Source organism: Mus musculus, chromosome 4 (assembly GCF_000001635.26).
Source record: "Mus musculus strain C57BL/6J chromosome 4, GRCm38.p6 C57BL/6J".
In the NCBI taxonomy this organism is placed as follows: domain Eukaryota; kingdom Metazoa; phylum Chordata; class Mammalia; order Rodentia; family Muridae; genus Mus; species Mus musculus.
The window spans coordinates 41,291,300-41,319,229 of record NC_000070.6 but is presented as its reverse complement, the minus strand read 5'-3'; the positions used below and the strand labels follow the sequence as shown (position 1 = coordinate 41,319,229).

The 27,930-nt window shown below is 45.7% G+C and overlaps 1 protein-coding gene, 1 long non-coding RNA gene and 1 other non-coding gene across 7 annotated transcripts in view; 2 read left to right on the top strand and 1 right to left on the bottom strand.

Moving 5' to 3' along the window:
* Positions 1–4,888, bottom strand: part of Gm46891 (predicted gene, 46891) — a 6,946-nt gene extending 2,058 nt beyond the window's left edge. Inside the window, exon 1 of the long non-coding RNA NR_168697.1 lies at positions 2,328–4,888. This is a non-coding gene — a long non-coding RNA (predicted gene, 46891). The remainder of the gene's footprint in view (positions 1–2,327) is intronic.
* On the top strand, positions 2,481–27,930 carry Dcaf12 (DDB1 and CUL4 associated factor 12). 5 transcript variants are annotated; one of them, XM_006538230.4, is made up of 10 exons: positions 2,481–2,592; positions 2,677–2,743; positions 5,765–6,019; positions 16,410–16,616; positions 17,836–17,896; positions 19,630–19,823; positions 20,879–20,944; positions 22,757–22,919; positions 25,119–25,297; positions 26,016–27,928. In XM_006538230.4, the coding sequence occupies exons 5-10, from the start codon at positions 17,884–17,886 to the stop codon at positions 26,172–26,174; spliced, it is 774 nt and encodes a 257-aa protein (XP_006538293.1). In that variant the 5' UTR covers positions 2,481–2,592; positions 2,677–2,743; positions 5,765–6,019; positions 16,410–16,616; positions 17,836–17,883; the 3' UTR covers positions 26,175–27,928. The 5 variants fall into 5 exon arrangements, with proteins under 5 accessions (XP_006538293.1, XP_006538292.1, NP_081169.2 ...); XM_006538229.4 differs by having other exon boundaries at positions 2,677–2,872; NM_026893.3 differs by lacking the exons at positions 2,481–2,592; positions 2,677–2,743 and adding an exon at positions 4,329–4,742 and having other exon boundaries at positions 26,016–27,930.
* On the top strand, positions 7,036–7,139 carry Gm26049. The gene has a single exon (XR_003955451.1). It is a non-coding gene; the product is annotated as a U6 spliceosomal RNA (small nuclear RNA).

Sequence of the window (27,930 nt, the reverse complement as noted above, 5' to 3'; positions counted from 1 at the left end):
CTGCCTATTCTAGGAATGTGATGGCCCAGAACAGTAACCCCTCCCTCTTCTTCCTTCACTTCCTGTCTGTCAATCTTTTTCTTATTAGCTAATGGAGTAAGATTACAAAATCTGACCGAAGCAAGTGGGGAAAGACCCAGCTACTGTCTGAGTTAGAGTAGAAACCAAATGCACTTTCTAAACCAAAAAACACCTAGAGTGTGCGGGGATTAAAGGCTGTGCCACCATGCCTAGCTCACAGGGATAGACCTCCTTTGATGGTGTTGCTTATACGTTCTCATTTCCATGAAATTTTCTGAGACAGACCATAGATAGACACCTTAGGGATCAGGTTTTCCTTTTCCTCTTTTTGGAGAAAAGGAACTGGATGATGGTATTCATTTATTTATTTCATTTTGTCAACAGAACTCTCTGCAGTAAACTAATGACTTAAACTTTGTACACTGAAGATAGACTGTGATATTCCAGGTGTCTTGGTGTACATGGACATGTATCTCGGACTCCTAACCTGGGACTTGGGACCTCTGTTGAGACTATGGGGTCAAAGAACATTTCATTGTTTGTTTCATTTGCTCGGCTTCCTTCCTTCCTGTTCATGGGACACGTCACCATTTTATTTATCCTTAATCTTATACGTGTGGGTGTTTCAACTGCATGGTGTTGTTGTGCATGTGTGCAGTACCGGAGAACTGAGTGTCAGGTATGCGGGAACTGGAGTCACAGACAGCTGTCAGCTGCCATGTGGGTGCTGAATTGAGAGGGCATCAGATCCCATTCTAGATGGTTGTGAGCCACCATGTGGTTGCTGGGAATTAAACTCAGGATCTCTGGAGAGCAGTCAGTATTCTTAACCACTGATCCATCTCTCCAGCCCCCAAGCAACTTATTTTAAAAAAGCATTTAATTGGAGGCTTGCTTACAGTTTCAAAAGGTAAGTTGATGACCATCATGGCAGGAAACAAGGCAGCAAGCAAGTATGGCACTGAGCTGTAGCTGTGAGGGACACTGGGCCTGGCTTGGGCTTTTGTAACCTCAAAGCTCACCGCCATGACACACCTTCCCCCAACAAAGCCACATCTCCTAATCCTTCCTAGTTCTACACACTAGGGACCAAGCATTCAAAGTCTATGGGGGTCATTTTAATTCAAACCACTACAATGTACATGCATACCGCCATGTGTGTCTACACACACACACACACAAAATATGTAATATATACATGCTTATATACATATATCTTGCAGGAGCCAGACTTTGTGGTACATATTTGAAATCATAGTTACTTGGGATGCTTAGATAAAAGGATGGGAAGTTTAAAGCTAGCTTGGGAACTAAAAACAGTACTTCTTAAGGAAGAAAAGCCAAGCTTGGTGGTTCATGTCCGTAATCCTAGCTCACAGGAAAATGAAGCCAGAGCAGTATCAGAAGTCCAAGGCCAACCTGTCCCACAGTCCAAGCCTGTCTAACAAGACAAAACAAACATAGAAAAGTTTAGCTCAGTCGGAGGAGAGCTTGCCTCGCACACACAGCAGCAACAGAGTCACAAATAAAAGAGGATCAACAGTTTGAGATCATCATTGGCTCATCTGAGCGAGAGAGCTGGGGTTGGGGGAGAAAAAAAAGAAAGGAGAAAAGACGAGAAGAAGAGTGGGAAGAAAAACAAAAGGTTAAAAAAAAAAGAGAGGAGGGGCTGGAGAGATGGCTCAGTGGTTAAGAGCACTGACTGCTCTTCCAGAGGTTCTGAGTTCAATTCCCAGCAACTCAGTTCAATTCTGCACAACCATCTGTAATGGGATCTGGTGCCCTCTCCTAGTGTGTTTGAAGAGAGCAACAGTATACTCATACATAAAATAAATCTTTAAAAAAAAAAAGAGTCGGGGCTATATATAGCTCAGTGCTAGCATTTTCCATGCAAGAAAACTTAGGTTTGATCAGTAACACTTAAAATTATTGTATGGCTGAAGGCATAGCAGAGTGGTAAAGAACTTGCTTAGCAAAAGAAAGGCCTTGAAGCAGGGCAGTGGTGGTGCACGCCTTTAATCCCAGCACTTGGGAGGCAGAGGCAGGCAGATTTCTGAGTTCAAGGCCAGCCAGGGCTTCACAGAGAAACCCTGTCTCAAAAAAAAAAAAAAAAAAAAAAAAAAAGAAAAGAAAAGAAAAGAAAAGGCCTTGAGTCTGAGCCCCCAGCACACACACATATACACACACACAAAGCTGGAAGGTGAACTTTCAGTCCTCCAAGTGGACCTTTACTCCATTTCCACAGAGATGATCTGGCGTGTGGATCTGAGGATAATCCTGGGATGTCAGTGTGCAGGACAACTTACAGAATGAAGCTGCACCAGTGTCCTGTGTGTCCTGACATGGACTGAGGATGCCAGGAGTCCAGCCCCACTCAGCCTGAGCCTGGAGATCCTCAAAGGGTTCCAAACTCTTGTCCAGTGAACGACTGGGTCATCTAGAGCATTGTGAGGCAAGACAGAACCAGAACAGACTCAGAAAGGGAGGGCTGCCACAGTCCTGCCCGCTCACAATGTGTTAATCTCCGAAGACACAAGCCTAATCAGGAAAGATGGGGCTGCCTCTCCCAAGGTAGTATTAGGGGTTAGTTGCAGTGCTGATCTGGGGTGGTGGCACATCATTTCAACCTGGAAAACAAATCAAATCTTCTTGTAGGCAGAACGGCAGATGGGCCAACACAGTTCCCTGGAGGTATGAGGCCTGAAGCTGAAGGGACCAGCAGGTAACTGGGCACCACAGCCTGAGGCCAGTCAGTCTCAAGCAAGAACATCCTGCTTCCTCCAAGGGTTTCTTTGCCTGAGGAAAGTGGAAGCTGGCACTCACATTCCTTCAGGATCTTCGGAAAATGGAGGCAAGGGTGATCCCGCTTTGTTTGGTGACTGGTGCCAGTCCAAACCGGACATGCCAAAAATGACCACTCTCTTTTCTGTGGTTCAAGATTTCACTCCTTAATGGAGATCAAGGCTGGGCTCCGAGAGAAAGGCAGGCAATGGCATGAATTACAGCGATGGGTCTATTTGCTGAAGCACAAGGACAGTGTGACTTTGACCTTGCAGACCTAAAAAGGGTGGCATTTTATGAAAGAAAGTGACTTATTAGATGTGGTTGCACACACCTTTAACTCAGCTCTGGGGAGGCAGAGGCATGTGGAGCTCTATAACTTTTGAGGCCAGATTGATTTATATAACATGCTGCGTTCCAGACCAGCCAAGACTATACACTGAAACCCTGTCTCAAAAAAAAAAGGAAAGAAAGAAAAGGAATAAATAAAAGAAGGGGAAAAGTGACTTGAGGTTTAGACAGGAGTCAAAATAGACAGGGAGCTGGAGAGTAAAGAAGTGGAGAATGGAATCTGGGGACTCCGTATGTGTGGGGAGACCTGTGCCAACAGGCATGTGAGGCAGCCTGCGTTAGCTCTGGTACTTTGATGTGGCAAAAATCTGACCATACTGCTGCCTTCCTACCCTGAATCCATCTTGAAGGAGTGTGATGTGGGGTTCTCTGCCTTCCTTAAAGTGTCTAATCTTTTGTGCCCATTGACAGTTTGTGAGAATGTTGGGGGAAAGTGCTAAATGTGAGGCTACTAGTTACAGGATTAAGAAACGTCTTCTGAGGTATAAGGAAGGGTCAGAACCTGGGCCCTAGCAGCCTTAACTCATTCTCAACAGGCCAACTAAAAGACAAAGTGTAAGGGGAAACTTGAAGAAAGGTGTTAACTCGGTCTCATTGGAAAGAACAACGACGGGACATTCTCTTATCCTAGTCCATCTTAGGGGCTGACGTGTGGTTTGTTTAGGCTTAAAGGCAACAGCTATGCTTAAGTAAGCAGTCGTCGGCAAGGTGTGGTCGCATCCATCATCTGTTCGCCCAGTTTCTCTGGGAAGGTAGTCTGACAAGTTTTCCCAACTGTGATCTATCTTTCCTGGAGTCAAGTTCCTCTATTGGCTGGCATCTGTGCCCTTGTCCTTTCCTTCTCCCAGGAAAACTGCAATTTCTTAGAGTCCAGTGTTTTAATAGTCTGATTGCAATCTGGCAATCAGGGTGTCTAGAATATCTTTAATCCTACCATGATGGTTACAGGTTCAAGATTGGTCCCGCAGCCAGGCAGCTCATGCTTACTTCCGCATGCCAGAGGATGAGCTGGCTGAGGTCGGAAATGTCCCGACAGAAGGCTGGATTCCTTTGGCCACAGCTTAACCGCCATTGGCAAGAGGCAAGCGGAAGTTCTCCGAGGACATCAATTCTCCTTGCTGCGCTTAAGTCCCGCCCTGCTGGTCTGGGCGGTGTCTCCGTGGCGACGTGCTGCTATGTGCGGCTGCGCAGGAGTGACGGGGCGCGGGCGAGTGGGAGGGGGGTGTTTTGGTTCTCGCCGCTCGCCGTCCTTTCCAGACACGGCGGTAGGAAAGCTGCTTGTTCCTGCTTTTCCTTCCCCTTCCCTTCCCCTTCCCCTTTCCCAACCCGGATTTTCCCTTCTTCCATTTACGCGCCTCATTTTGATCGACTGCTGCCCGGGATCCGAGCCATTTTCCGGGCCGGGCGCTCGAAAGCGCGCGGCCCCAGGGCCCGGTTCATGACCCGTCGCCCTGCCGCCCCTTGCCTTCTCCGCCTCATGTGGCTGCGGGGCCACGGCGGCGCTGCCCACTATGGCCCGGAAAGCAGTTAGCAGGAAGCGGAAAGCGTCTGCCTCGCCAGGAGCCGGGAGCGACGCTCAGGGCCCGCAGGTGAGGGCTCACAGGTCTGGGTCATCACCTAGCAGGGGCTTAGGGCGTTCCAGCTGGGTTCAGGAACCTGGGGCCAGGGCGGGACGAGAACCGGAGCCGGGACTGTAGAGCAGTGACCGGTCCTTCTGCAGTGTACTGGCGAGCAGGCGGGCCGGAAGGGTGAGGAGCCAAAAGAAAACTACAAAATGACGCCTTCCGCTGGAAGTCAGCAGCTAGGGATAGAGAGCTTCAGGACCTCCTCGTTCCTGGAGGGAGGAGAAAATGAAGACAAGGGGAATCGGAAGTAAGACCGACCTTCCGAAGTTACTGGGAAGGAGATTGAAGTGGACCTTCCAGTGGCACTAGGAATAAGGGCCGATGGTCTCTTATCAAGGAAACCATCTCCTAAACTGGGTGCAGGCCCCTTTGGCTCTTTAGACATCTAGAAGAAACACCAGGTGTCATCTCTATATTGCCCCCTTTGGAGAGGAAGGCCTCTTGGACTTGGGATTCCGACGCAGGTTACCCCGTTGGTATTTGATTTTTCGAATTCTAAAACTGCCCGCAGCGCAAGTCGCGCGGAGTCAGATGAGCGGCCATTGACTGTACATCCCTGGAAGATCCGAGACCCCAGTCTGGCTCTTTGAGCTATACTCTTTATGCTCTACGGGGTGCACAGGCGGAGAGGGAGAAGGGGGCTGGGTAGAAGTGCAGCCCAGGTGGGTTCTGTAATATGGACTTCATTTCGTAACTATCAAGGACACCTGGGTATATGTTATTTCTGAGCCCTCCACTTTCCTCAAAGGTTTAGTTAACTTTTTTTTGCCCTGTTTATCCATTTTCTAAGTAGTCTTCATTATGAGAGCCTTATTTCAGTGCTAGCCGAGTTAAACTGTACTTTCTGGATTACAAATCTTCTGTTAAATGTTTGATTGTGTAAATCCCGAAGGACGAATTCGTGTTGGTTCTTTTATAAAACGGTCAGACTTCTTGTCTGAAGGAAAAGTGGCCAAACCCCTGATTTCTGATGTTGGCTTTCACAGTTTGGCTGGGATCATTCGCTGCACAAAAGGAAAAGACTCCCCCCAGTGAAGAGATCCCTAGTGTACTACCTGAAGAACCGCGAAGTCAGGCTCCAGAATGAGACCAGCTACTCTCGCCTGTTACATGGTTATGCAGCACAACAGCTTCCCAGTCTCCTCAAGGAGAGAGAATTTCACCTCGGGACCCTTAATAAAGTGTTTGCTTCTCAGTGGTTGAATCATAGGCAAGTGGTGTGTGGCACGAAATGCAACACAGTAAGTATCAGGAGTGCTCTTTGTCTTCCTTTTGTTGCTGCTGCGGTTTGGTTTGGTTGAGACCAGGGTTTTTCTGTGAAGACCTGGCTGTCCTGGAACTCACTCCATAGACCAGGCTGGCCTCGAACTATCTATCTGCCTGTCTCTGCCTCCCAGAGCTCAGCGGTGTGGGCTGTGCTTCCTTTTTCTTAGGTCTGAGATGTGGGACTTGGTTTACTCTAGCACCTTTCACTGTTCGTCTTTCCCCGTTTGTTTGCCTTTTTTTTTTTTTTTTTTTTTTTGTAAGCAGAGTTGGAGTTTATTAAGAGATTTTTAATTAGAAGTGTTAGGACAAAGAAGTGCTCAAGGAATGAGTAAACTGTAGTGTGGGTCTGGGCTCTTGAGGGAAACGTGCTCCCATCAGCTTCCCTCTCTCCCTCCTCCTTCATTGGTGACCTTGTCCTCTTTTTCTGCTTCTTTTCTCACTTCTGAGTCTCCCGACCCCTTCAAATGAACATGTGTTTTAGGTCCCCTGACTCTGTATGCTGCTGCTTCTAGTGTTTTAGATAAGAGGCCTCAAAGAGAAATTGATGTCAGAGCATCATTTAGGGTACACGGTAGTGACCGTTTCATTGCTGTGTATCAGCCTTTGACATAGTTAGAAGTATTAAGCACCAAGCTGAAGGTAGAAATGAGACAAATACTTTTTCATATATTAGAATCCAAATGTAGCATTTTGGAATCTGGGGCAATAGAATTGTTACAGTTCCAAGTCAGGCAGGGCTTTATAGTTGAGACTTTGTCTCAGAACAAACAAAACTCAAAGATATGATTAGTTTCTGGGACAAATGTGTGTGTGTGTGTGCCTAGTGGCATATGGGCATTTGCAAAGAAGAGAGGAAAATTATGGACATGAGAGTAAGGGAGCAGTTTTAAAGAGAGTAAGGGTTATAAGTAATTGGAGTAGAAATCTTATCAGGAAACTATGTAACCAGTATGGTTACAAGCTAGAAGAGTCAAAAGAGTGGGTGTGGTGCTTGCTTTAGCATTGTATACATACTTAAATTGGGACGCTACAGAGAAGATTAGCAGGGCTCCTGCACAAGGACGCTTACAAGTCTGTGCAGTGGTTTATCTTTTTAAGAAAGTGGATATGATTGGAATGGAAGTGTGCAGATGGCAAGACATCTCAGAAGTCGTAGATGCTAGGAGATGTAGGACTGGAGTTGGGGAAATAGTTCTGTCTAGCCCTCCCTCTGTTTTTAACTCACCTAGTGTGGATAGACAGGTAATGTTAGAATGGCGAGTAAACTGACCCTGGACCAAAACGTATCTGGGGTTATTTAAAAGAAAGGTTACTCTACATCAAGAACTATGGGCCTGTGAGATTGTTCAGTGGAAAGATGCTCGCTGCCCAAGCCTGATCCCCAGAACCCACAAAAAGGTGGAAGGGACTTCATAAAGTTGCTTTCTCTGACCTCCACATGCCACACTCTCTGAAACGTACACCACACTTACAACACATCACAATAGTAGTCATCGTCGTAGGAATAATAATAGTATAAATTTTAAAAAGAAAAAGAACCTTGGGTGCTCAGTGGGCAAAACTTGCCAAGCCTGCCAACCTGACTTTGACACTCAAAACCCATGGGATGGGAGGAGAACAAACTCCCTCAAGCTACACGTGCTTGGCGTGGCCTGTGTGCCCACTACCACATACAAATAAAAGTGTTTAAAAAAAAAAAAAAAAGGACTAAAACTGCCAGAGACCATAAGTACTGGTAGTGTTTTTATAAAGGTCATAGGCAAAATTCTAATCAGTTTTGAGGAAGGAAGTAATACTACGGTGGCTGGGGCCAAATTTTCACTTCTGTTAAATATTGTCTTACACATAACACTTGCAAAACTAGGTGCTACGAGCAAACCTGCACAAAACTTCCTTTTTCTGATTTCAGTCTTGCCCTGTGGTTTAGGAAACTGTCATTGTTGATGCTTGGAGTAGAAAAAGTGTCGCCTGTTTCTTTTAATAGTCTGTTGACAGTATTTTGAAGATGAGTGTATTGCTAATCACTGAATTTACTCTTAAAAATTTCTTTAGCTTGGCACTGGAGAGATGGCTCAACAGTAAAGAGCATTCACTGCTTTTAGGGAGGACCTGGGTTTGATTCCCAGCCCTACATGGTGGCTCACAAGCATCTGTATTCCAGTCCCAGGGGATGTGACGCTGTCTTTTGGCCTCTTAGGGAACCAGGCACATGTGTGCTGCATAGACAGACATGCAGACAAAACACCATACACAGAACAAACATAATACGTTTTGTAAACATTTACTCTTGATGTCTACTTCTGTCTTCCTAAGTTAAAAATCTATGTTAATTAGTTTTTAGATTTCACATGTGTTAGTGGGTGCTGCATTTGCCACAGAGAGCATGTGGAGGTCAGGGCAGGAGTTGGTTCCTCCTTCCACCACGGGGGCTCTTGGGATGGAACTCATGTCCTCAGCCTTAGTGAGAAGCTAAGTGCCTCCTCACTTCATCGTCCCTTTCTCTCTTTGCCCTGGCTGTCCTGTAACTCCCTGTATAGACCAAGCTGGCCTTGAATTTACAAGAGATCTGCCTGCTTCTACCTCCCCAACCCTGGGATTAAAGTTGTGTTTAAATGCTCCTGTCCCCTAATTAATTAAAACTTGATACCTATTTCTGTCTTCTCTGTCTTTATGATGAATACTTGGAAATAGTGGAGGTTATCTTTTGTTTTGAGGCAGAGCCTTACATAGTTCATGTTGGCTTTACTATATACCCAAGCAACCTCAAAAACCTTGCTCCTCTACCCCCATTTCATAATTGCTGGGATTATAGACAGGTACTACCACACTTGACTGTTTTTTTTTTTTTTCATTTTTATGTGTATGGGTATTTTGTGTATATGGATGTGCACCACATGTACAGAGTGCCTGAGAAGGTCAGAAGTGTGTATTGGATCTTCTAGAACTGTACTTACAGGCAGTTGTTAGACATCATTTGGGTTTTGGGAATCAAACGTAGGTCCCCTGGAAGAGCAGCCAGTGCTCCAGCCCCAGCTGTTTTGTTTTGGGGTTTTTTTGTTTGTTTGTTTGTTTGTTTTGTTTGTTTTTTGTTTTGTTTTGTTTTGAGACAGGGTTTCTCTGTATAGCCCTGGCTGTCCTGGAACTCACTTTGTAGACCAGGCTGGCCTCGAACTCAGAAATCCACCTGCCTCTGCCTTCCAAGTGCTGGGATCAAAGGTATGTGCCACCATGCCCGGCTCAGCCCCAGCTGTTTTATTCTTCTTTGTTTTTAATTATCTCATACATTCCATCCAGACCTCAGTTTCCCCTCCCTTCACTCCTCCTAGCCTCCACCCCCCCTCCACCTCCCCTCTCTCCCAAATCACTGCTCCTCCATTTCCCTTGAGAAAGAGCAGGCCTCCCAGGGATATCACCTGAACAAGGCTGGACGAGGCAACCCCATAGCAGGAAAGGGGTCCCAAGAACAGGCAAGAGAGTCAGAGACACATCTCACATAACCAAGCTGGATTTTGTTTTTTGTTTTTTTAAAGATTTATTTATTTATTATATGTAAGTACACTGTAGCTGTCTTCAGACACACCAGAAGAGGGAGTCAGATCTCATTACGGATGGTTGTGAGCCACCATGTGGGTTGCTGGGATTTGAACTCAGGACCTTTGGAAGAGCAGTCGGGTGCTCTTACCAGCTGAGCCATCTCACCAGCCCGGATTTTGTTATTTTTGTTTGTTTGTTTTTATTGAGACAGGATCTCTCAGTATAGTACTCAACTGTCCTGGAACTCACTTTGTAGACCAGGCTGGCCTCAAACTCAGAAATCTGCCTGCCTCTGCCCTCCCAAATGCTGGGATTAAAGGCGTGCGCCACCATGGCCCAGCACTGTTTGTTGTTGTTGTTGTTGTTTTGGTTGGTTTTATTTTGTTTTGTTTTATTTTGTTTTTATAGTATTGTTTTCTCTTTGCTCAGCTTTTAGAACCAAATCTGGGAACCAAGAACAGTGTACCCTTGGCTTTTTTGACATTTGGCAAATACTTCTTATTTTTACCATCTGTCTTTGGTTCTGTTGATGGGTTGCAATCTGATCTCATGTAGCCAAAGACTGCCTTGAACTCCTAAGCCTGTTGCCTCTCCACCTTCCAACTGCCGTTGGTTGTTTCTGTAAAATAGTAATAGCATTATCTGGTATGCCAGTTCTCTGGAAACTAGCAGGGTGAGACTGTAGCACTCGAGGCTGAGGCAGGTGGGTCTCCTGGTTCATTGTCTGGTGTGCTGGTTGAAGGTTGGAAACTAGCTAGGAGGCTGAGGCAGGTGGATCTGCCTCGAGTTCAAGGCCAGCCATGGCTATATACTGAGGCCATATCTCTGGTAGGTAGGTAGGTAGGTAGGTAGGTAGGTAGGTAGATAAGCAGGTAGGTAGATAGATAAGCAAGTAAGCTGTGTGAGAGATTGACATTCCAGTACAACAAGCTTCAGGTATCTAGAGAGTTGGAATAGGTTAGACTGTGAAAATTGATCATCTAAGATTACTTTATAGGGGAATGGAGAGATATGGGAACCATAAGGTTAGAGTACTGCTCTACGGAGAAGAAAATGCAGGAGGAATACTGTGAGAGATAATGGGATAAATCTAAATGACAGAAGGAGAGGATGAAGAGAAAGATGTGAGACAGCTCAGGTAGGACCTGAGGTAATGATGTGCTTTTATCAATTGGCTGATACTTAGGAGAAGGTAAAATCTTCAGTATGGGGGTTACTAATTTACAAGAGTATTGAAATTGCTGTGGGTTTTGTTTTGGTTTGGTTTGGTTTTTGGTTTTTTTGAGACAGGGTTTCTCTGTATAGCCCTGGCTGTCCTGGAACTCACTTTGTAGACCAGACTGGCTTCGAACTTAGAGATCTGCCTGCCTCTGCCTCCCGAGTGCTGGCATTAAAGGTATGTGCCACCCACTGCCTGTGAAATTGCTGTGTTACTTGAAAGAAAAGACACTTTGGCTTCTGTCACATAACCCTTCCTTTAAAATTTCAGACTTTTATTTTGTTTTGAGTGTTTTCTGGGCAGGACATGGGTCAGTTCCTAGTTTTCCGGTGATTTTTTTCAAAGGTGAGTACTATTGAGCCACAATGGCTAAGGGCCTCTAATCTTAAAGGGGAGCTATATGCATAACCTTGGGGGTTCACCTGTATTTACCAGGCGGGAACTACTACAGAGCAAACGAGGAGACCAGAAGAAACCAAGAAAGTACAAAAAACAGTGAAGAAAAGGGGAGGGAGGGAGGGGTCGGCGCCTTAAAGAGAAATGCCTGATATTAGATATTTCTAATTAAATCCTAGAGGAGTTTTGTTTACTCAGAAGGGTTTGTTGTTGGGCTTCTTGTTTGCTTAGGGTAGTCTGTGATTGCCTCAAACTCCTGGTGGTAGAGTTGCCCCTTGGTTCTAGCTCTTGAATACTGGAATTATGGGCATGAACCCCCCCCACCCCCTCGTGTGAAACTAGCTACTGTTTTGAGATGGGGTTTCCCAGTATAGCCCTTGCTGCCCTGGAACTTACTGTGTAGCTGAGGGTGACCTCTAACCCTCTCCTGCCTCTGCTTCCTGTGCAAGAAACCACACCTGGCAACGATATTTAAATTAGGGAAGGATTCATTTCTCAGCATGATGCCCTCTAGCAAGAAGCTCCCAGGGAGCATGTAGTAGAGAAATTGAGATAAAAATCATTCGCTCTAGCTAATGAATGGGGGGGTCGCTCCTCGGAGGATCCGGCTTTTGGGAAGGATTTGTGTTAGGTGTTTGGGGAGAAGTCTTAAACAATAAGCTCTGCTCTCTGAAGGAGTCTAGAAGGACAGTAAAGCTGTGAGTAGCAATGGTGAGGCAGCCTCTCCACTCAGCAGGTTAGTCTGCTGTGGCTTTGACAGGAGTCATGTTTGACCTCCATTTAGAGATGTTCTGTAAAATTAATGTTTTTATCAGAGCACCAAAGCCCAGCCAAAGCACCAGGTTAACTCTGGTGTTCGGGCTGCTTTTTCTTCACCCCTCACATCCTTCACCCTGTGCCTGGATGTGCTGCTGCGTTCACTGATGGACGTCATAGTAATTATGAAGTAGACAAACTAATTACTGCAATTGGTTGTCAGATAGGAGGGAGACCTTTGGGGCAGCCTAATTTTGGAAGTAGAATGGTTAAGCATTAGTGCTGAGAAAGCAGCTGTAAAGTTAATGGTTTCTGAGATGATCTGTTCAGATTACCGAAATCATCATTATTTACTGCAGTTTTTCTCTTTGGGATATTAATAAAATCTTTATTGTTCAGGACTGTGCCACACTGTAGGAGATGTCAGGCCTGACCTCTGCTGAGGGGAGCAGACATGTCACTTTACCTCTCAGCATCTCCAGTCACCATAGTGAACTCATAGGTGCACTTCCATGCACTTGTACTTGCACTTGAGAACATGTGCATAGTTGAAATGTGTGAGCCCTTTATTTCAGGAGTAGTTTATTTGAGGTTTGGGCTGCTAGATATGTGTTGACTCTGTTGGTCCTCATGGCCTTCTATCCTGGCTGGATCTTTGATAGGCATTACAGTCAGTACCAGGATTACTGTTGGGTGCCACCATGCCAGCTGGGCGTTGTTCTGTTAAAATACCAGCACCTGGGAGAAGTTGGGGGTGGGGGATGGGTATAGCTCAGTGTCCAAGAACATACTTATCATGTGTGACACCAATACCAAGATGAAAAGCCAGACAGTAGTAGCACACTCGCACACTCAGGAGGCATGGAAAGGTGGATCTCTGAGTTTGAGGCCAGGCTGGTCTACAGAGTGAGTTTCAGATCAGCCAAGGCTACACAAAGAAACCCTGTTGAAAAGAAAAGAAAAGAGGAAAGAAAAATTTTCCTGTGACTTTAGAGAAGTTAAAGTTTGCCCTGGAAACATCCAGGACTATCCTGAAGTGTACACACAGGGCTATATTTTCCTCTTCTAAAAGAGAAGAGAAACTGGCCTAGAATTTGGGCCCTGACTGCCTTGATTGTCAGAATTCTTTATATTAAACCATAGTTGTCAGACTTTTTCACTGAAGCAGCCCTAGACTGACAGTCCTGGGCCAGTATGAAGATTTCCTGAAGTTCTGAGATAATATTACCGTGAGCCAGGCAGTGGTTTAGCATGCACGCCTTTAATCCCAGCACTCAGGAGGCCAAGGCAGGATGGCTGCTGTGAGAATGAGATTGTGGTGGACTGCATGATGAGGCTAGCTTAGTCCAGGCTGGAGGGGAACTGTTCTCAACTTAAAAATATATACTAGATATGCTGTTTATAAATACATATCCTATAAATGATTATTTGAGCTGGGTAGTGGTGGCACACGTACTCTGGAGGCAGAGGTACACAGATCTCTGTGACTTTGAGGCCAGCCTGTTCTATAGAGCAAGTGCCAGGACAGCCAGGACTACACTGTGAAACCCTGTCTTAAAAACAAAATTACCATTGTATTGTTACAAAAATATCTTGTTTCTGAGAAACAGATAAGTATTTGAAGCTCAGGGTTCAATTCTCACACACTGAAATACTCTGTTGGGGTGTGAAAGTCTTCTCTCATCTACTGATTAAATGGCTGCTACCAGAAGATGAGGCTCTGGTTTCTTGTAGAAATCAAAGCACCAAATATATACATATGCCACCATGCCCAACTTTTGATCATTCATGTGTATTAAAATTATGGACACAGCATAAATATTGAAGAATAAGGAATGTATTCATTAAATGCTAGTGAGCGTAAACAGTAAAGTACTTTGTGGCCATGAGAAACTGAAGAAAGCTGAAAGGCAGAGTGGCGTGCATCTGTATCTCTAGCACTTGGGAGGTAGGATCAGGAGTTCAAGGTCATCTGCTGTGAGGCTGAAGCTACATGAGACCCTGTATCAACAAAGAACCCGAAAGTAAGTAGGGAAGACCAGCACTGGGAGGGAAGAAGCGGGCAGATCTCTGAGTTCAGGCCAATCTAATCTATATACTGAATTCTAGTACAGTCAGTCAGGGCTACATAGTGAGACTGTCTTTAAGACAAAATCAAAAACTAGCCTGGGACAAAGTAAGGTTAAGGCCAGGCCCAGAGAGTGTAACTGAGTATGCCCCGCCCTCCCAAATGTATAGAAATACCAGGAGACCCTGGTTCAGAACTGAACATACACAAAGTATGGTGCCCCTGTGTGATGGTTCAGCAGGGGAGGGCACTGGGTATCACGTTTGATGGAGTGTAATCACTGGCACTCACTGGTAGAAGGGGAAAGCTAACTCCTTCAGGTTGCCATCTGTCCTCCATAGGTATATCACACTACGTAACTGCGTGCTTGTACGCATAAACACACCCACAAATAAGTATGCAATGTATGACCAGAAGGCATTATCTATGTTAGGTTAATTGAGGTGGAAAGGCCTACCCTAATTGTGAGCTAGGATACAGGACAGAATAAAAAGAAGCTAGCATTCATCTCTGCTTCCTGACCGTGGCTGCCTCAAGCTCTTGCTGCCATCCTCTTCCTTCTTGATGAGACAGAGTCTGGGAACACTGAGCCAACCCTCTAAGCTGCTGCTGAGGGCCAGTTTCTTAGAGCAGGAGGAAGACAGATGGCAAACACAGCCTGTTTTCCTTCCTGGCCCACTGTGGAACTGTGGTTTCCTTTTTCGTCTTTGCTCTCCCCTTTACTTCCTATTGTTTTGGTTTGACTTTTGTTTGGTTTTTTTTTTGTATAGCCTTAGTTCTGCAACTCACTCTGTAGAACCAGGCTGACTTTTAACTCAGATCTGCATGCCTTTGCCTTCCAAGTGCTAGGACTAAAAGCTTGGACTACTACCACCCACCTTTTTAATGTCAGTATCAAGATCTCGATCAACATGTGTGGGTGTGGAGATCAGAGGGAAACACCCGAGGGAATTGATTCTCTCTTCCACCATGTGGTTATCGGGGGGGGGGGGGGGGGGGGGGATCTCGGCAGTAGGTGGTTTACCCACTGAGCCACCCTGCTGGCCCAGAGGTGTTTATCTTCTTGTCTGGAAAACCAGCTTAAATTTGCTCTCCTTTCTGTGGTAGATTTCATTTTAGAAAGAGTATTGCGTTTTTAGTAACTGTAAGGTTCTCTTTCCTGAAAGCCTTTGTCCTGGGTGTGCATTTATACGTCATCACACCCTCACCTGCATCCATTGCTTATAATCTTACATTTTCCCCAGCAGCAGCCTCTGCATGTTCCCCCCTGTCCTGGAAGGGATCCCAGTAGGTTAGTGTGGAGTGGCCCCATGCTGAGTGTATGGCTGGGATCTGCATCAGAGCCACGCCCTTGTCAGTGTGAAAAGCAACTCTGTGCCAGGTTACCCGCATCCCCAAGCCTACTGTGACGAGGCAGTATGTTCTGTCCCACATGAGGCACTCGGTCACTCGACAAGTACGGAAGTGAAGATGTGGATAGATATGATTTTGATTGCCTAAGCACTCTACATTTCAAATCACTTAAGTTTTTTAAATACCCTGCAAAACTAATCGATAAAGTAACTGTACACTACTATTTTAAGGTTTCTTTTACTTAATCATGTGTATAGGTATAAGTGTGTGTATGTTAATGAAGATGCCTATGTAGGCCAGGGAAGTAGATCCCCTCTAGAGCTGTAGTTTCAGATACTTTTGAGCCACCTTCCATAGGTGCTTAGACTCAAGGTCTTACAGTACATGTTCCTAACCATTGGGCTCTCTCTAGGTGTATGCCATTACATTTTGTGCCAAACCTTTGTAGTACCGATAAATATGAAGAGGCCATCGAGGCAGCTGAGTGGGCAAAGGCATTTGCCTCTTGAGTTTGAAGACATCTGGAACCCACAGTGGAAGGAAGGGACTGACCCCATGTTAAGCCTGGCCAAAATTTAGTACAAGTCTACAGCACCTGGTATCCCCAGGTGGTCTCCCATCCAAGTACTAACCAGGCCTGACCCTGCTTAGTTGATGAGATCAGGTGAGATTTGGCGCATTGAGGGTGGTTGAGATTCCTGCTGGGTTTGGTAGCACATGGTTTACATAATGAATTCCAGGCCAGTCAGGGCTACAGTGAGACCCTGTCTCCAAAGTAAATAAATGCTATGCATGGTGGTATATGTATGTACTTGCGAGGCAGAGGAAAGTGGATCTCTGTCAGTAGGAAGCCAACTATTCTACATAGTTCCTGGCTTGCTAAGGCTGCACGGTGAGACCCTGTTTCAAGAAAGAAAACAATGAAAATTCCCAGGGTCTGCTATATGATAGGCTCTAATCGAACTCTCCACGGATGACTTAACAGTGTTGACTGAATTAAATCGACACTATTGTTTTATGTGCCCCTTCTCTCTTGCAGCTCTTTGTCGTGGATGTCCAGACAGGCCAGATCACCAAGATTCCCATTCTGAAAGACCGGGAACCTGGAGGTGTGACTCAGCAGGGCTGTGGTATCCATGCAATTGAACTGAATCCTTCTAGAACACTCCTAGCCACTGGAGGAGACAACCCTAACAGTCTTGCCATCTACCGCCTGCCTACCTTAGATCCTGTGTGTGTGGGTGATGTAAGTGTTTCATTGGCTGTAGTTAGTTTCAGGTTTCTCCTGATACGGGGATGAGGGGTGGAAGAGAGCAGAGTGGGTGGACATTGGGGTCCCATAGGTAAGAACCAGCACATATGTTTGAAGAAGGGACAAAATGACAGATCCCTGTGGCCAATAGTGGGCTGTTTTTCAATTTAGAGGGTCCACATTTCTCTCAGAAAATAAACTTACCGATCCATCCATAGTCAGGTATTGTTTTGGCTCCAGAAGTATAGCATGAATGAAATTAATAAAGCCCTTGCCTGCAGTATAGTGTTGAGTGGTCTCTGTGACATGCCAGGGTGACATGCCACAGAGGAGGGGTACCCGCAGGCTAAGGGGATGGACTCTTAAGCAGCAGGGGAGCACTGTTTCAGAGAGCAAAGAAAGCTCAGTGAGAAGACATGTGACCAGGGCCCCTTAAAGGAACTGTGAGCGCCAGCCATGGGAGTGTTCTAGGCAGGAGACGGGGCTCCAGGGTAGAAAGCTGGAAGCCCTGCTCTCTGGACATTTTGTTTTTGTTGTTGGTTTGGGGTTTTTTGTTTGTTTATTTTTGAGTTTTGGTTTTTTGAGACAGGGTATGTAGCTCTGGCTATCCTGGAGCTCCCTGTGTAGATCAGGTTAGCCTCAAACTCACTGAGCTCCTGCCTCCTCTGTGCTGGGATTAACTGTGTGCCCCTCTGGGCATTCTTCCTGTCTGCACAACTGCCAGGCGTATTGTACCTCTGATTGTCCCCAGATGTTATGAGGTCTGACCTCACAAGATCATCAGAGGCCCACGTTGTTCTTTGCCTGCTGTTGCTTTACATTCATCTGTGTGTGCAGATGCACGCGTGGAGGCCGGAGCACACTGAGAAAGTCAGTCCTCTCCTTCTGTCTTGTGCGGTTTGGGGATCAAACTCTGGCCATGAGAGGTGGCATCTGTCAGTCCCCTTTACTTGCTGAGCTATCTTGCTGGCTCTGTTTGTTCAGCACCAGGGTCTCCATATGTGGCTCATGCTGTCCCAGAACTTGCATCCTCGGCCTCAGCTTCCTGAATTACAGGATATGCAACCATGCCCTTCCATACTTAGGATTTTTAAGATGCATTTTCAGTCAGACCAGCACGCTTTTCAGAAGACTTCACCATGGCCCTTGTTTGACTAACCTCTGTTGTTGTTTGTGTTTTCTCCTCTCTGTACATGTCACTTACCCCTCTAAGGATGGACACAAGGATTGGATCTTTTCTATTGCGTGGATCAACGATACTATGGCAGTGTCTGGTAAAGTTGCCCTTATTTAGGGAGATTTGGTGTAGCAAAGACAAGTATTACAAATGATCCTGTGGTAGAAAGTAACCATGAAAGCTCCTGGGCCAAGGTGCCCAGTCTTGTTACTTGAATTTACTCATTAGCTAGGTGGTCCGAGGTTGAAATAGGGCATGCATACGCTGACGGTGTGCCCTTACCATTCAGTTTCATTTCCCAGACTCCCCTACCTCGTGCACCTCATGCTCCTCACCACTACTGATTTTGGGGGGCGGAACAGGGTATCACTTTGTAACCAAAGCTGGACTAGAACTCATATGTGGTCTATACTGGTCTTGAACTTGTAGCAGTCCCTCTGCCTAAGCTGTTTTTGTTGTTTGTTTGGTTTTTTTTTTTGAGACAGGGTTTCTCAGTTTTTTGGCCCTGGCTGTCCTGGAATGGACTCTGTATACCAGGCAGGCCTGGAACTCATAGATCCACCTGCCTGTGCCTCCTGAGTGCTGGGATTAAAGGGCTGCCCAGCTCTGCCTAAGAATTTTAAGTGTTGATACTCTTAAGTGTACCTACTACACCCAGCTTAGGAGATTTTGTGTGTTATTCCACCTTATATTTTTAATTGATTGATTATTTTGTGTGTGGTATACTCATGCCGTGGCACATATATGGAGATCTTAGTGTTAGTTCTGTCTTTCTTTCCAACCCTTGGAAGGCAAAAGGAGGAAGATCAGGAGTTCATGGGCCAGCAGTGTGCTCTGCAGCAGCACTTTGTAATACATTCAGAGAAAAGTTCAAAGGAAAGTTTACTTTGAATGCATGAGATCCTGGGAATGGACTCAGCGCTGCGCAGGGCCTCTAGAAAAGAAAACTTGTTGTTCCTTATTGCTTATTTGTTAAGGAAAATAATTTGAGTTTTGTTTGTCATTTAAAATTGAACTCGGGAGCCAAAGATGGTGGGGCACACTTTCAATCAAGCACTCCTAGGGCAGAGACAGGCAGATCTCTGTGTTTGAAGCTAGCCTGTTCTACAGAGAGGTCCGGGATAGCTAGGGGGTCAGTGATGTCAAAACAATAGCTCAAGTCCATGTGCTCAGACAACTATTCTACTTCTGAATTATATTCCCAGCACCAAGAAAGACACTTTTTTATATGGGATCTTCTCACATAGCTCATGTTTACCTCAAATTGGCTATCCAGCTAAGGATTGACATTGAACACCTCCCAAGGACTTGGATCATAGATGTATAGACCATCATACCAGGTTTTACATGATAACTGGGGATTGCACCTAGGACTTCCATGCATGCTAGACAAGTGCTCTATCAAGTCGTAGCCCCAACACTAAGAATTTATTCTTGACCAGGTATGGTGGTGCACGCCTTTAATCCTACACTCAGGAGGCAGAAGCAGGCAAATCTCTTTAAATTGGCTATGGACTTCCCTCGAATTGAATATAAAGAGAAGTTTCTGGAGGAAAAAGTATAGGAAGAAATCTGAACTAAGTACCATGGCTCATGCTTGTAATCCCAGCACTCAGGAAGCTGAGGCAGACATACTGCTGCAGGTTTGAGGCCAGCCTAGGTTACAGAGGGAAATCTGTCTTAAAGAATACTTCAGTGTTTGGGGTGGGCTGTGTAGCCAAGCCTCAGTGTCAGGCTGGATGTTGAAATGAAAGGCCTCTAGTGGTCTTCTGTATGGTTGACTGTGGAGGGTCACTTATAGCTGACATCTGTGAATGTCCTACACTGCAGGCTCACGGGATGGGTCTATGGGACTCTGGGAGGTGACAGATGATGTGTTGACCAAAAGTGATGCAAGACATAACGTGTCACCAGTCCCTGTGTATGCTCACATCACTCACAAGGCCTTAAAGGATATCCCCAAGGAGGATACAAACCCGGACAACTGCAAGGTGCGGGCTTTAGCCTTCAACAACAAGAACAAGGTATGAACTCGCCAAGGGATTCCAGCAGCCTGTCCCTTCTGACTTTATCCTTCCCCTCCAAGGCAGTGCTTGCTGTGTAACTTGGTTTTAAATGCCCAGAGTGTGTCTTGAGAGGCCGAGGGATGCTGGTGAGCGGTTACAACTGAGGCCGTGAAGCCCAGCCTGTGTCTCTGCTGTATTTGTCTGTGTAGAGCATGTTTGTGGTCATAATTTCCCGGGACCACTCTAAGCTGACCCTGCTTCATTTGCATGTGCCTTTTCAGGTGCTCTGTTTTGGGTTTGATTTGCATACTGGCCTTGTTTCTAAGCTCCCCATTTTGACTGCCCTCTTTATCTCACACCTCCAACCGATCACTGGGTGAAACCTCCTGACAAGTGAGGAGGGTGTAAGCAGAATCCAAGAGTGGACTCAGAGCCCAGAGAGGAGACAGGCTTCTGTGAAATCTAAAACGGACACAATTTGATTCATTTAAAAAAATATTTACGGGCTGGTGAGATGGCTCAGCGGGTAAGAGCACTTCCGAAGGTCCGAAGTTCAAATCCCAGCAACCATATGGTGGCTTACAATCACCCGTAATGAGATCTGAAGCCCTCTTCTGGTGCATCTGAAGACAGCTACAGTGTACTTTTGAATAATAATAAATTTTTTAAAAATTTACATGTATGGGTGTCATGCGTCCATATTTGCATGGGTGTATGTGCATCACATACACAAGGGCCCAATTTGAAAGGTGGTTCACTAGAAGTAGGTTTCTCTTTGCACCTACACAAAAGCAGTCTTTCACCTGCGCTGCGCTCTAACCTGCTTAGGGATGTCAGGAAGATAAGGAGCGCAGAAAGGACTGTTTTACCCACAGATGTGTGCCTGTGTGCTTGTGGAATTGCATATACTGTGTAACGGCGGCACGTGGGTGTGTGAGAGCTTATCATCTCTGGCATCCTTGGGATAGGAGGGGGTGGGGGGGAGCCCCAGCTCTCAGCTTCTTCCCCTGTGTAGTCTGGTGCTTCAGTTTACTGCAGGTCATGTGGTAACTTCTTTTCTGTTGCTCTTGTAGGAGTTGGGAGCGGTATCACTAGATGGCTACTTTCATCTCTGGAAGGCTGAAAATACCTTGTCTAAGGTGAGAACATGAGTTGGTAGTTCTATATAATTTACCATAGGGCTAGAATACTGTCTTTCTCCCAGAGTCATAGTGGATTTGCCCAAAACACCTTTTGCCCAAGGTCTGGGGATAGAATTGTGAAGAACATGAAGTTATGAGTTTTAATTTGGGGCTGGTGAGATGGCTCAGTGGGTAAGAGCACCCGACTGTTCTTCCAAAGGTCCAGAGTTCAAATCCCAGCAACCACATGGTGGCTCACAACCATCCGTAACAAGATCTGACTCCCTCTTCTGGTGTGTCTGAAGACAGCTACAGTGTACTTACATATAATAATAAATAAATCTTTAAAAAAAAAATGAGTTTTAATTTATTCCAGTCTGGCCTTAAGCTTGTTGTCTTCTCGCCTCTAAAGAACCTCTCAAAGACTGGAAAATACTGACAGCCACCGCCTAAGCAAGCAAAGGCCTTTCTTTTAGACTGGCTCTCAGTACAGACACTCTGAATGCACTAACCCAGGACGCCTGATCCTCTACCTCCCCACTGTAGCACCAAGGAGGCCTTCAGAGAGGCCTCAGACTGCAGGGTGCCTAGGAAAGTTGCCCTTTGTATTAGTGTTCTAGTCCACAGCATATTTAAGCACTGGTTTGTAGAGTGACTGTCTGGTAAGGTTGTCAAGGTGGAAAAACCTGAATGTTAGGAACTCCTGGCAACTGAAAATTAATCAAACTAAAATAGTCTCTTAATCTTGTTAGATGATGAGAAAATGGAGTGGATTTTTGTTTTGTTTTGTTTTGTTTTGTTTTGTTTTGTTTTTTTTGATATGCTGTTTCTCTGTATAGCTCAGGCTGTCCTGGAACTGGTTCAGGCTAGCCTGGAATTTGGAAATTCATCTGCCTCTGGCCCCTAAACACTGGGATCAAAAGCATACACCACTATACTCAGTTTGGGTTTTTGTGTTGATGAGGTCATACTATGTTAGCAAAGCTAGACTGGAATTCTATAATCCAGGCTGCCCTCAAACCAGTGATCTTCCTGCCTCAGCCTCCCAGATGCTCAGATTACAAATGTCAGGTGCCACCCCAATGGTTTTGGGGTTTTGTTTGTTTGTTTGTTTGTTTAAGATTTGTTTATTTTACATATATGAGTGCACTGTAGCTATCATCAGACACACCAGAAGAGGGCATCAGATCTCATTACGTGTGGTTGTGAGCCACCATGTGGTTGCTGGGATTTGAACTCAGGACCTTTGGAAGAGCAGTCAGTGCTCTTACCCATTGAGCCATCTCACCAGCCCAGGAAAGTCTTTTAATGAGACCCGAGATTGCAACAGCACAGTTAAAAAAAAAAAGATTTATTTATAATACTTGCTAGCAACGTTTTTGTACAGTAAAGTCTTCTTCACGTCTTGCCTGTGCTACTTATAACATCTGTAATAAGCTTTTTGTTGGGAGGAGATAAGGCTCAGGGAATTGACAGTCTCCTGTGTCACGGCAGCTTTGCGCTCCAGTAGGCTTGCAGGCAGAGACTAGACTTTCTAGTCCTCAAGGATCAAAGATGAAGGCTGCCTCAGTTTACCTGGGATGGAGTATACTCTCTCTGGCTTACAGAGGGCTCAGTCATAGAAATAAACTACAGTTCTTGGCTTTTCCTGGCATTCTGATAATTTGATTCCTGTTTTCCCTTTCCCCTAACCCAGAAGTTACTAGTTTACTAGGCTTTGTCTTGTCCCTGACTTAGGTAGTTTGTGTGTAAAGGAAGCCTACAGATGAAGGAACACAAGAGCAGTGCCCATTTTATGTTATCGTGAATGTGTGTATCTTCTCTATTCAGCTCCTTTCCACCAAATTGCCATATTGTCGAGAAAACGTGTGTCTGGCCTATGGTAGTGAGTGGTCAGTGTATGCAGTGGGCTCTCAAGCGCATGTCTCCTTCTTGGATCCACGGCAGCCATCGTACAACGTCAAGTCTGTCTGCTCCAGGGAACGAGGCAGTGGTAAGTCCCTATGTGTTCCTGCAGGCTTATAGCTACATTGAAATGGGTTTTCACCTTTTTGTTTCTTCTTAGATTTGCAAACAAGATCAGGGACTCCTGTGTAACACTTAGAAGTATTTGGTAACAGAATAGAGGAACTTAGTTACCTGTGGCAACAGAGTGTCCAGGCTGTAGAAACCTTTGGTTCAAACCACTGTGAGGAGATAAGCAGTGAGCACTAGTCCTCCAGAACTAGCCTGAGCTAACGTTCTTCCAAACTGAGTAACACTGGATTGGTGCGGGGTGGAGAATCAGAAGAGCGTGAGATCACTTTTGGATGTGATGATAACTATGTACAGTGTACGGTTTGACAATTATACCTCGAGAAGCCAAAGAAAATGCTTGTTTTGTTCTGAGGAGTAAGTGGGGAATCTGCTTGCGTGCAAATGGCCTGCCTCTGAGCTGCACCCGTTCCCAGCCTCTGCCCAGATTTCGTATTCTAAGGGCCGTCGCTCACCTTCCTCTGTGGAAGACTTGTGCTGCTGTTGTCTCTAAGGCTTCAGAGTCCTTTGTTCTGATGACTCATTTTCTCCCTCCAAGAATCCTGTGTAAGAAAGCAGATGAGACGAGTGAGTGGTTAAGACTGCTGACTCGGAGGCCCTGAGTGCAGGCTCCAGTTCCCATATGAAATGCTCACAGCAGCGGGGCGTGGTGGCGCACGCCTTTAATCCCAGCATTAGGAGGCAGATAGGAAGAGGCTAGCCTAGTCTCTACAGTAAATTCCAGGCTCATCAAACAGGGCTGTGCTGTGAGACTGAACCACAGTGCTTAGGTAAGTTACCAGATCCAGGAGCCGTGAAGGTCTGAAGACCGGCCAATCTAAAGTTGCTTTTTTTCTTTTTCTCTCCCCTTTCTCATATCAAAAACTGTAGCTAGCCGGGCGTGGGGAGGCAGAGGCAGGTGGATTTCTGAGTTCGAGGCCAGCCTGGTCTACAGAGTGAGGTCCAGGACAGCCACGGCTACACAGAGAAACCCTGTCTCGAAAAACCAAAAAAAATAAAATAAAATAAAAAAACAAACCTGTAGTTATCCTGGGAGTCTTGGAAGGAACATTAGGGGTTACAGTGTAGCCTCTTTTTCTAAAAGTGTTATTTCTGTGTAGATAACACAAAAGCAGTTTTTGGGTTTGTTGGTGGCGGCAGTGTTTGTTTTCCCCGAGTATTGCTATGGAAGGCGGGTACCATGCTGCTGATTGAAAGGCATTGGTTCTCTCCTTCAAAGGAGTCACAGGAATCAAAGTCGGGTGGTTGCTTGGTAGCCAGAGCCCTTTAAGTGGTCAACATATGTATATTTTATGCCAGAGAACAGCGGATATATTGAAATCTGGGGCTGCATAATGGTGTACAGTGAAAAGTTTTAAAAGGTTTTATTTTTATTACCATCATCATTATAATTGTTTTGTTTTTGAGACAAGGTCTCAGTAGGCATCCTTGGCTAGCCTGGATTTTGGTGTGTGGACCAGACTAGCCTTGAATTCACAGAGATGTGCCTCCCCAGGACTGGGATTAAAAGCATACACCAGCCGGGTTTGGTGGCACACGCCTTTAATCCCAGCACTTGGGAGGCAGAGGCAGGCGGATTTCTGAGTTCGAGGCAGCCTGGTCTACAGAGTGAGTTCCAGGTCAGCCAGGGCTACACAGAGAAACCCTGTCTCAAAAAACAAAAACAAAAAAACAACAAAAAAAAAAAGCGTACACCATCATGCCTGGCTTCTAAAACGTTTTGGTTACTATTAATGGATGTAGTTTGGGTAAAGAAATACTAGTTCACAAAAGTCCCTAGCTCCACACAGATGTCAGGAGGCTCCTGTATCCATTGTACTTAATCCACAGGTACAGCAGGTGTATTTTCCCTTTCATCCAAAGAAGATGGTAACTTGTTGTAAATAACAGTCCTGTCATGCTGGTAATATGAAGAGAATAGTGAGCTACAGTGTACGTAATGTAATGGAGAAGAGCTAATAGTTGTGAAAGGTGATGCCAGTGCTATTGGAGGCATAGCACCAAGAACCCAGACACACTTATGTTCTTTGGCACAAAACAATGTAGATTTTCCCAGTAATCTGGCTCATTAGCAGAGAGTTCTGCTTAACCATTGGCACAGTGCCATCTGACATTTCGGGTGTACACCCTCTAATTGCTCTGTGTTTTTCTTTCTCAGGGATTCGATCAGTGAGCTTCTATGAACACATTATCACTGTGGGCACAGGGCAGGGCTCCCTGCTGTTCTATGACATCCGAGCTCAAAGATTTTTGGAAGAGAGGCTCTCAGCTTGTTATGGGTCCAAGCCCAGACTCGCAGGGGAGAATCTGAAACTAACTACTGGCAGGGGCTGGCTGGTGAGTAAGCCCAGACCTGAGAGGATGGTTGCGTTTCAGGGAGGGATTGTCTACCCTCCAGTCTTCCCTCCTCGATTTTTTGCTGTTGGCATTCCGTAGAGCAGAGAAAGGCTCCGTCCCTGACTTTGCCTTTGTGTCTGCACACTGGCTCCAGGGGAGGAGGAAGGTGGTGGGGCAGATGTTTGTAATCTCGGCTCTCTGTAAACTGGAGGAGGAGGGTGGCAAAAAAGTGAAAGGCCTAGAAAAATATGCTGGTGCCTCAGATTTTCTCCAGGTGACAGCAGAGCAGGAAGGCTAAGGAACTGTCTGCCATTGCTGCCAGTGAGTTATCATTAACAAGGCTGACTCGGAAAAGCTGTCTTGGGAAGACTTGCTTTCATGTAACAATTCTTTTTTTTTTTTTTCTTTAAGTATAGACTAGAGTTTATTAAGGGCATGGGGAGGGGAGTTAAGAGGGTATAGAGGCAGAGAAAGAGAGAGTAGAGGAGTAGAGGCCGGCCATGAACACGTGGCGGGGGGGTGAGGGGACAGAGGGGGAGCAAGAAAGCAAGAGCTCATGTAACAATTCTTTATCTGGTAAAAATGAGGCCCGTTTCCTTGAGAACCAGTTGTGTGATGGCGGGTGATAGACCTCCTGCCTTTGGCAGAGACCAGAAGGCCTCCCTGTCCCTTCTTACTCTTTCCTAGAGGTACTAACCGTCTCCTCATCTTCCCACAGAATCATGATGAAACCTGGAGGAATTACTTTTCGGACATTGACTTCTTCCCCAATGCTGTTTACACCCACTGCTACGACTCGTCCGGAACGAAACTCTTTGTGGCAGGGGGCCCCCTCCCTTCTGGGCTCCACGGAAACTATGCTGGACTGTGGAGTTAATGACAACTAACTTTCTCCCAAAATGCAGATTTACACTAACTTCCACCCTCAGTTTCCTTGTTTGATTTCCCTAGCTGTGGAAGGCTCTCCTGTCTATGCAAACAGAGTTTGCTTGTGGGTCAGGCAGTTACTAGGAAGAGGCTCTATGCAGAAATCCAAAAGCTGGGACGTTCTACGTCAGTTGGTGGCTTGTTGTTCTGGGTTTTTTGTTTGTTTTCACTTTGCAGTAATTAGAATTTTACTTTTCCCTTTTCTGCTTTTTAAAGCAAACACTGTTACAATCCCTTTTTATTTTTTCCTCTCCTTCCTCTGGCTTCTTTACACTGAAATGACAAAGTCATTCTTACCCTTACTTCACTGAGGTAGGGCCCCTTTATAATCGTGTGGTGGCTGTCCGACTTTCTGTGAAAGTGTGGGAGCCTTTGTGTGCGTGTGTGTGTGTGTGTCTGTCTGTGTGTCTGTGTGCGTTTGTGTGTGTGAACTTGTGTGCCTGCTGGTACTGCATCACTGATACTACTTGGAATGAGGATTATCTGTAATTAAAGTATTTATAAAAGAAACAACTTTACTCAGAGTCCAGCTTTGGGACTAGCCTGTATCTTCTTTAAGGTCCGACATTGTAGGAAGAGAAACAGACACACCAGGAAAACCCTTGAGTTAGAGAAGCCGGATGGGAGGGGAGGCTGCATCCCAGGACTCCAAACTGTCCAGGCCTACCTGTCCTTCCACCCACGCAGGAATGCCCATGTGTGTGTTACTTCCACTCCCGACCTCCTGTCTGCTCGCCCAGACTGGGGACTGCAGGCCACATCACAGCCTAGATAAAGACAATCCTCTCCCCAGCCTCCTGCCTCTGACAGGGTCTGATCTGACCGAGAGCAGGCAGTCTCGAGCTTGTGTGCTTACTGCTCATGACTTGGAGGAGGAACTTTTCCATTCTTGGGGTTTTGCTGGTATTTTCTAATTTGTCTGTCCAGGAAGGTGTGGTTTGTAGCGAGTGCTTTGTGTGTGGGATCTGTTCTCAGTGCAGCAGGGCTTAGTGTTGGAAGTCACTGTCCTGCTCTGTTGGCTCATTCCTAGGGTAGTGACAGGTGGCTGTGCCAGCATCGCTGCATGTGACAGTGTAGCTGTGATTGGTAATTTGCTTGTTTCTCTCAAACTATTTAGTGTGAAGAGTTTTTTGTTGTTGTTTTTGTTTTTAACTTGCAAGCCAGTTGTTGTCTTCCGAACATCATGTGGAAAGGAAGCTCTCCCCACCCTAGTACCCTGAGACACACAGTGCTGCCTGAGAAATGCAGTCATACACCTGCACCCAGTTTCTCAGTTGCTCCCCAGTTCTTCCATGCTCTCTTTGTGTCAAATGAGTATTCTCATAATGGCTGGGGCTGCTGGGGAGGGAAGCGGCAGGCCCACCGTAGGACACAGCATCCTCCACAGGTTTTAGAATAATCATCCTATAATCTAGAGAAATAGGTGCTATCAACAGGAAATTAAGCAAAATGCTGGATGCTGTGAATCTTTTGTCTTAATTTTTTTCTATTCTTAAACTACAGGCTGTAGATGTCTTAGTTCTCACAGAACTTCTGTCTTTTTAAACTGACTTGTGTGTTTAAGTAAACAAAACTCTTGTAGGATGTTTTGTGCCATTGCCAGTCCGTCTCCTGTGATGCTTTTGATTGTCTTGAGATTTTCTGTTTTTAAAAATGTAGCATTTGACTTTTTTGCCAAGGAAAAATAAATACTATCCCAGTGCAGA

Bases quoted from the DNA above. Each gene is read 5' to 3' on its own strand.
- Dcaf12 (NM_026893.3), top strand. From the start codon at position 4,665: ATGGCCCGGAAAGCAGTTAGCAGGAAGCGGAAAGCGTCTGCCTCGCCA. The intron at 6,020-16,409 runs GTAAGTATCAGG...TCTCTCTTGCAG, and splicing joins GTGGCACGAAATGCAACACA to CTCTTTGTCGTGGATGTCCA. The intron at 22,920-25,118 runs GTAAGTCCCTAT...TTTCTTTCTCAG, and splicing joins CTCCAGGGAACGAGGCAGTG to GGATTCGATCAGTGAGCTTC.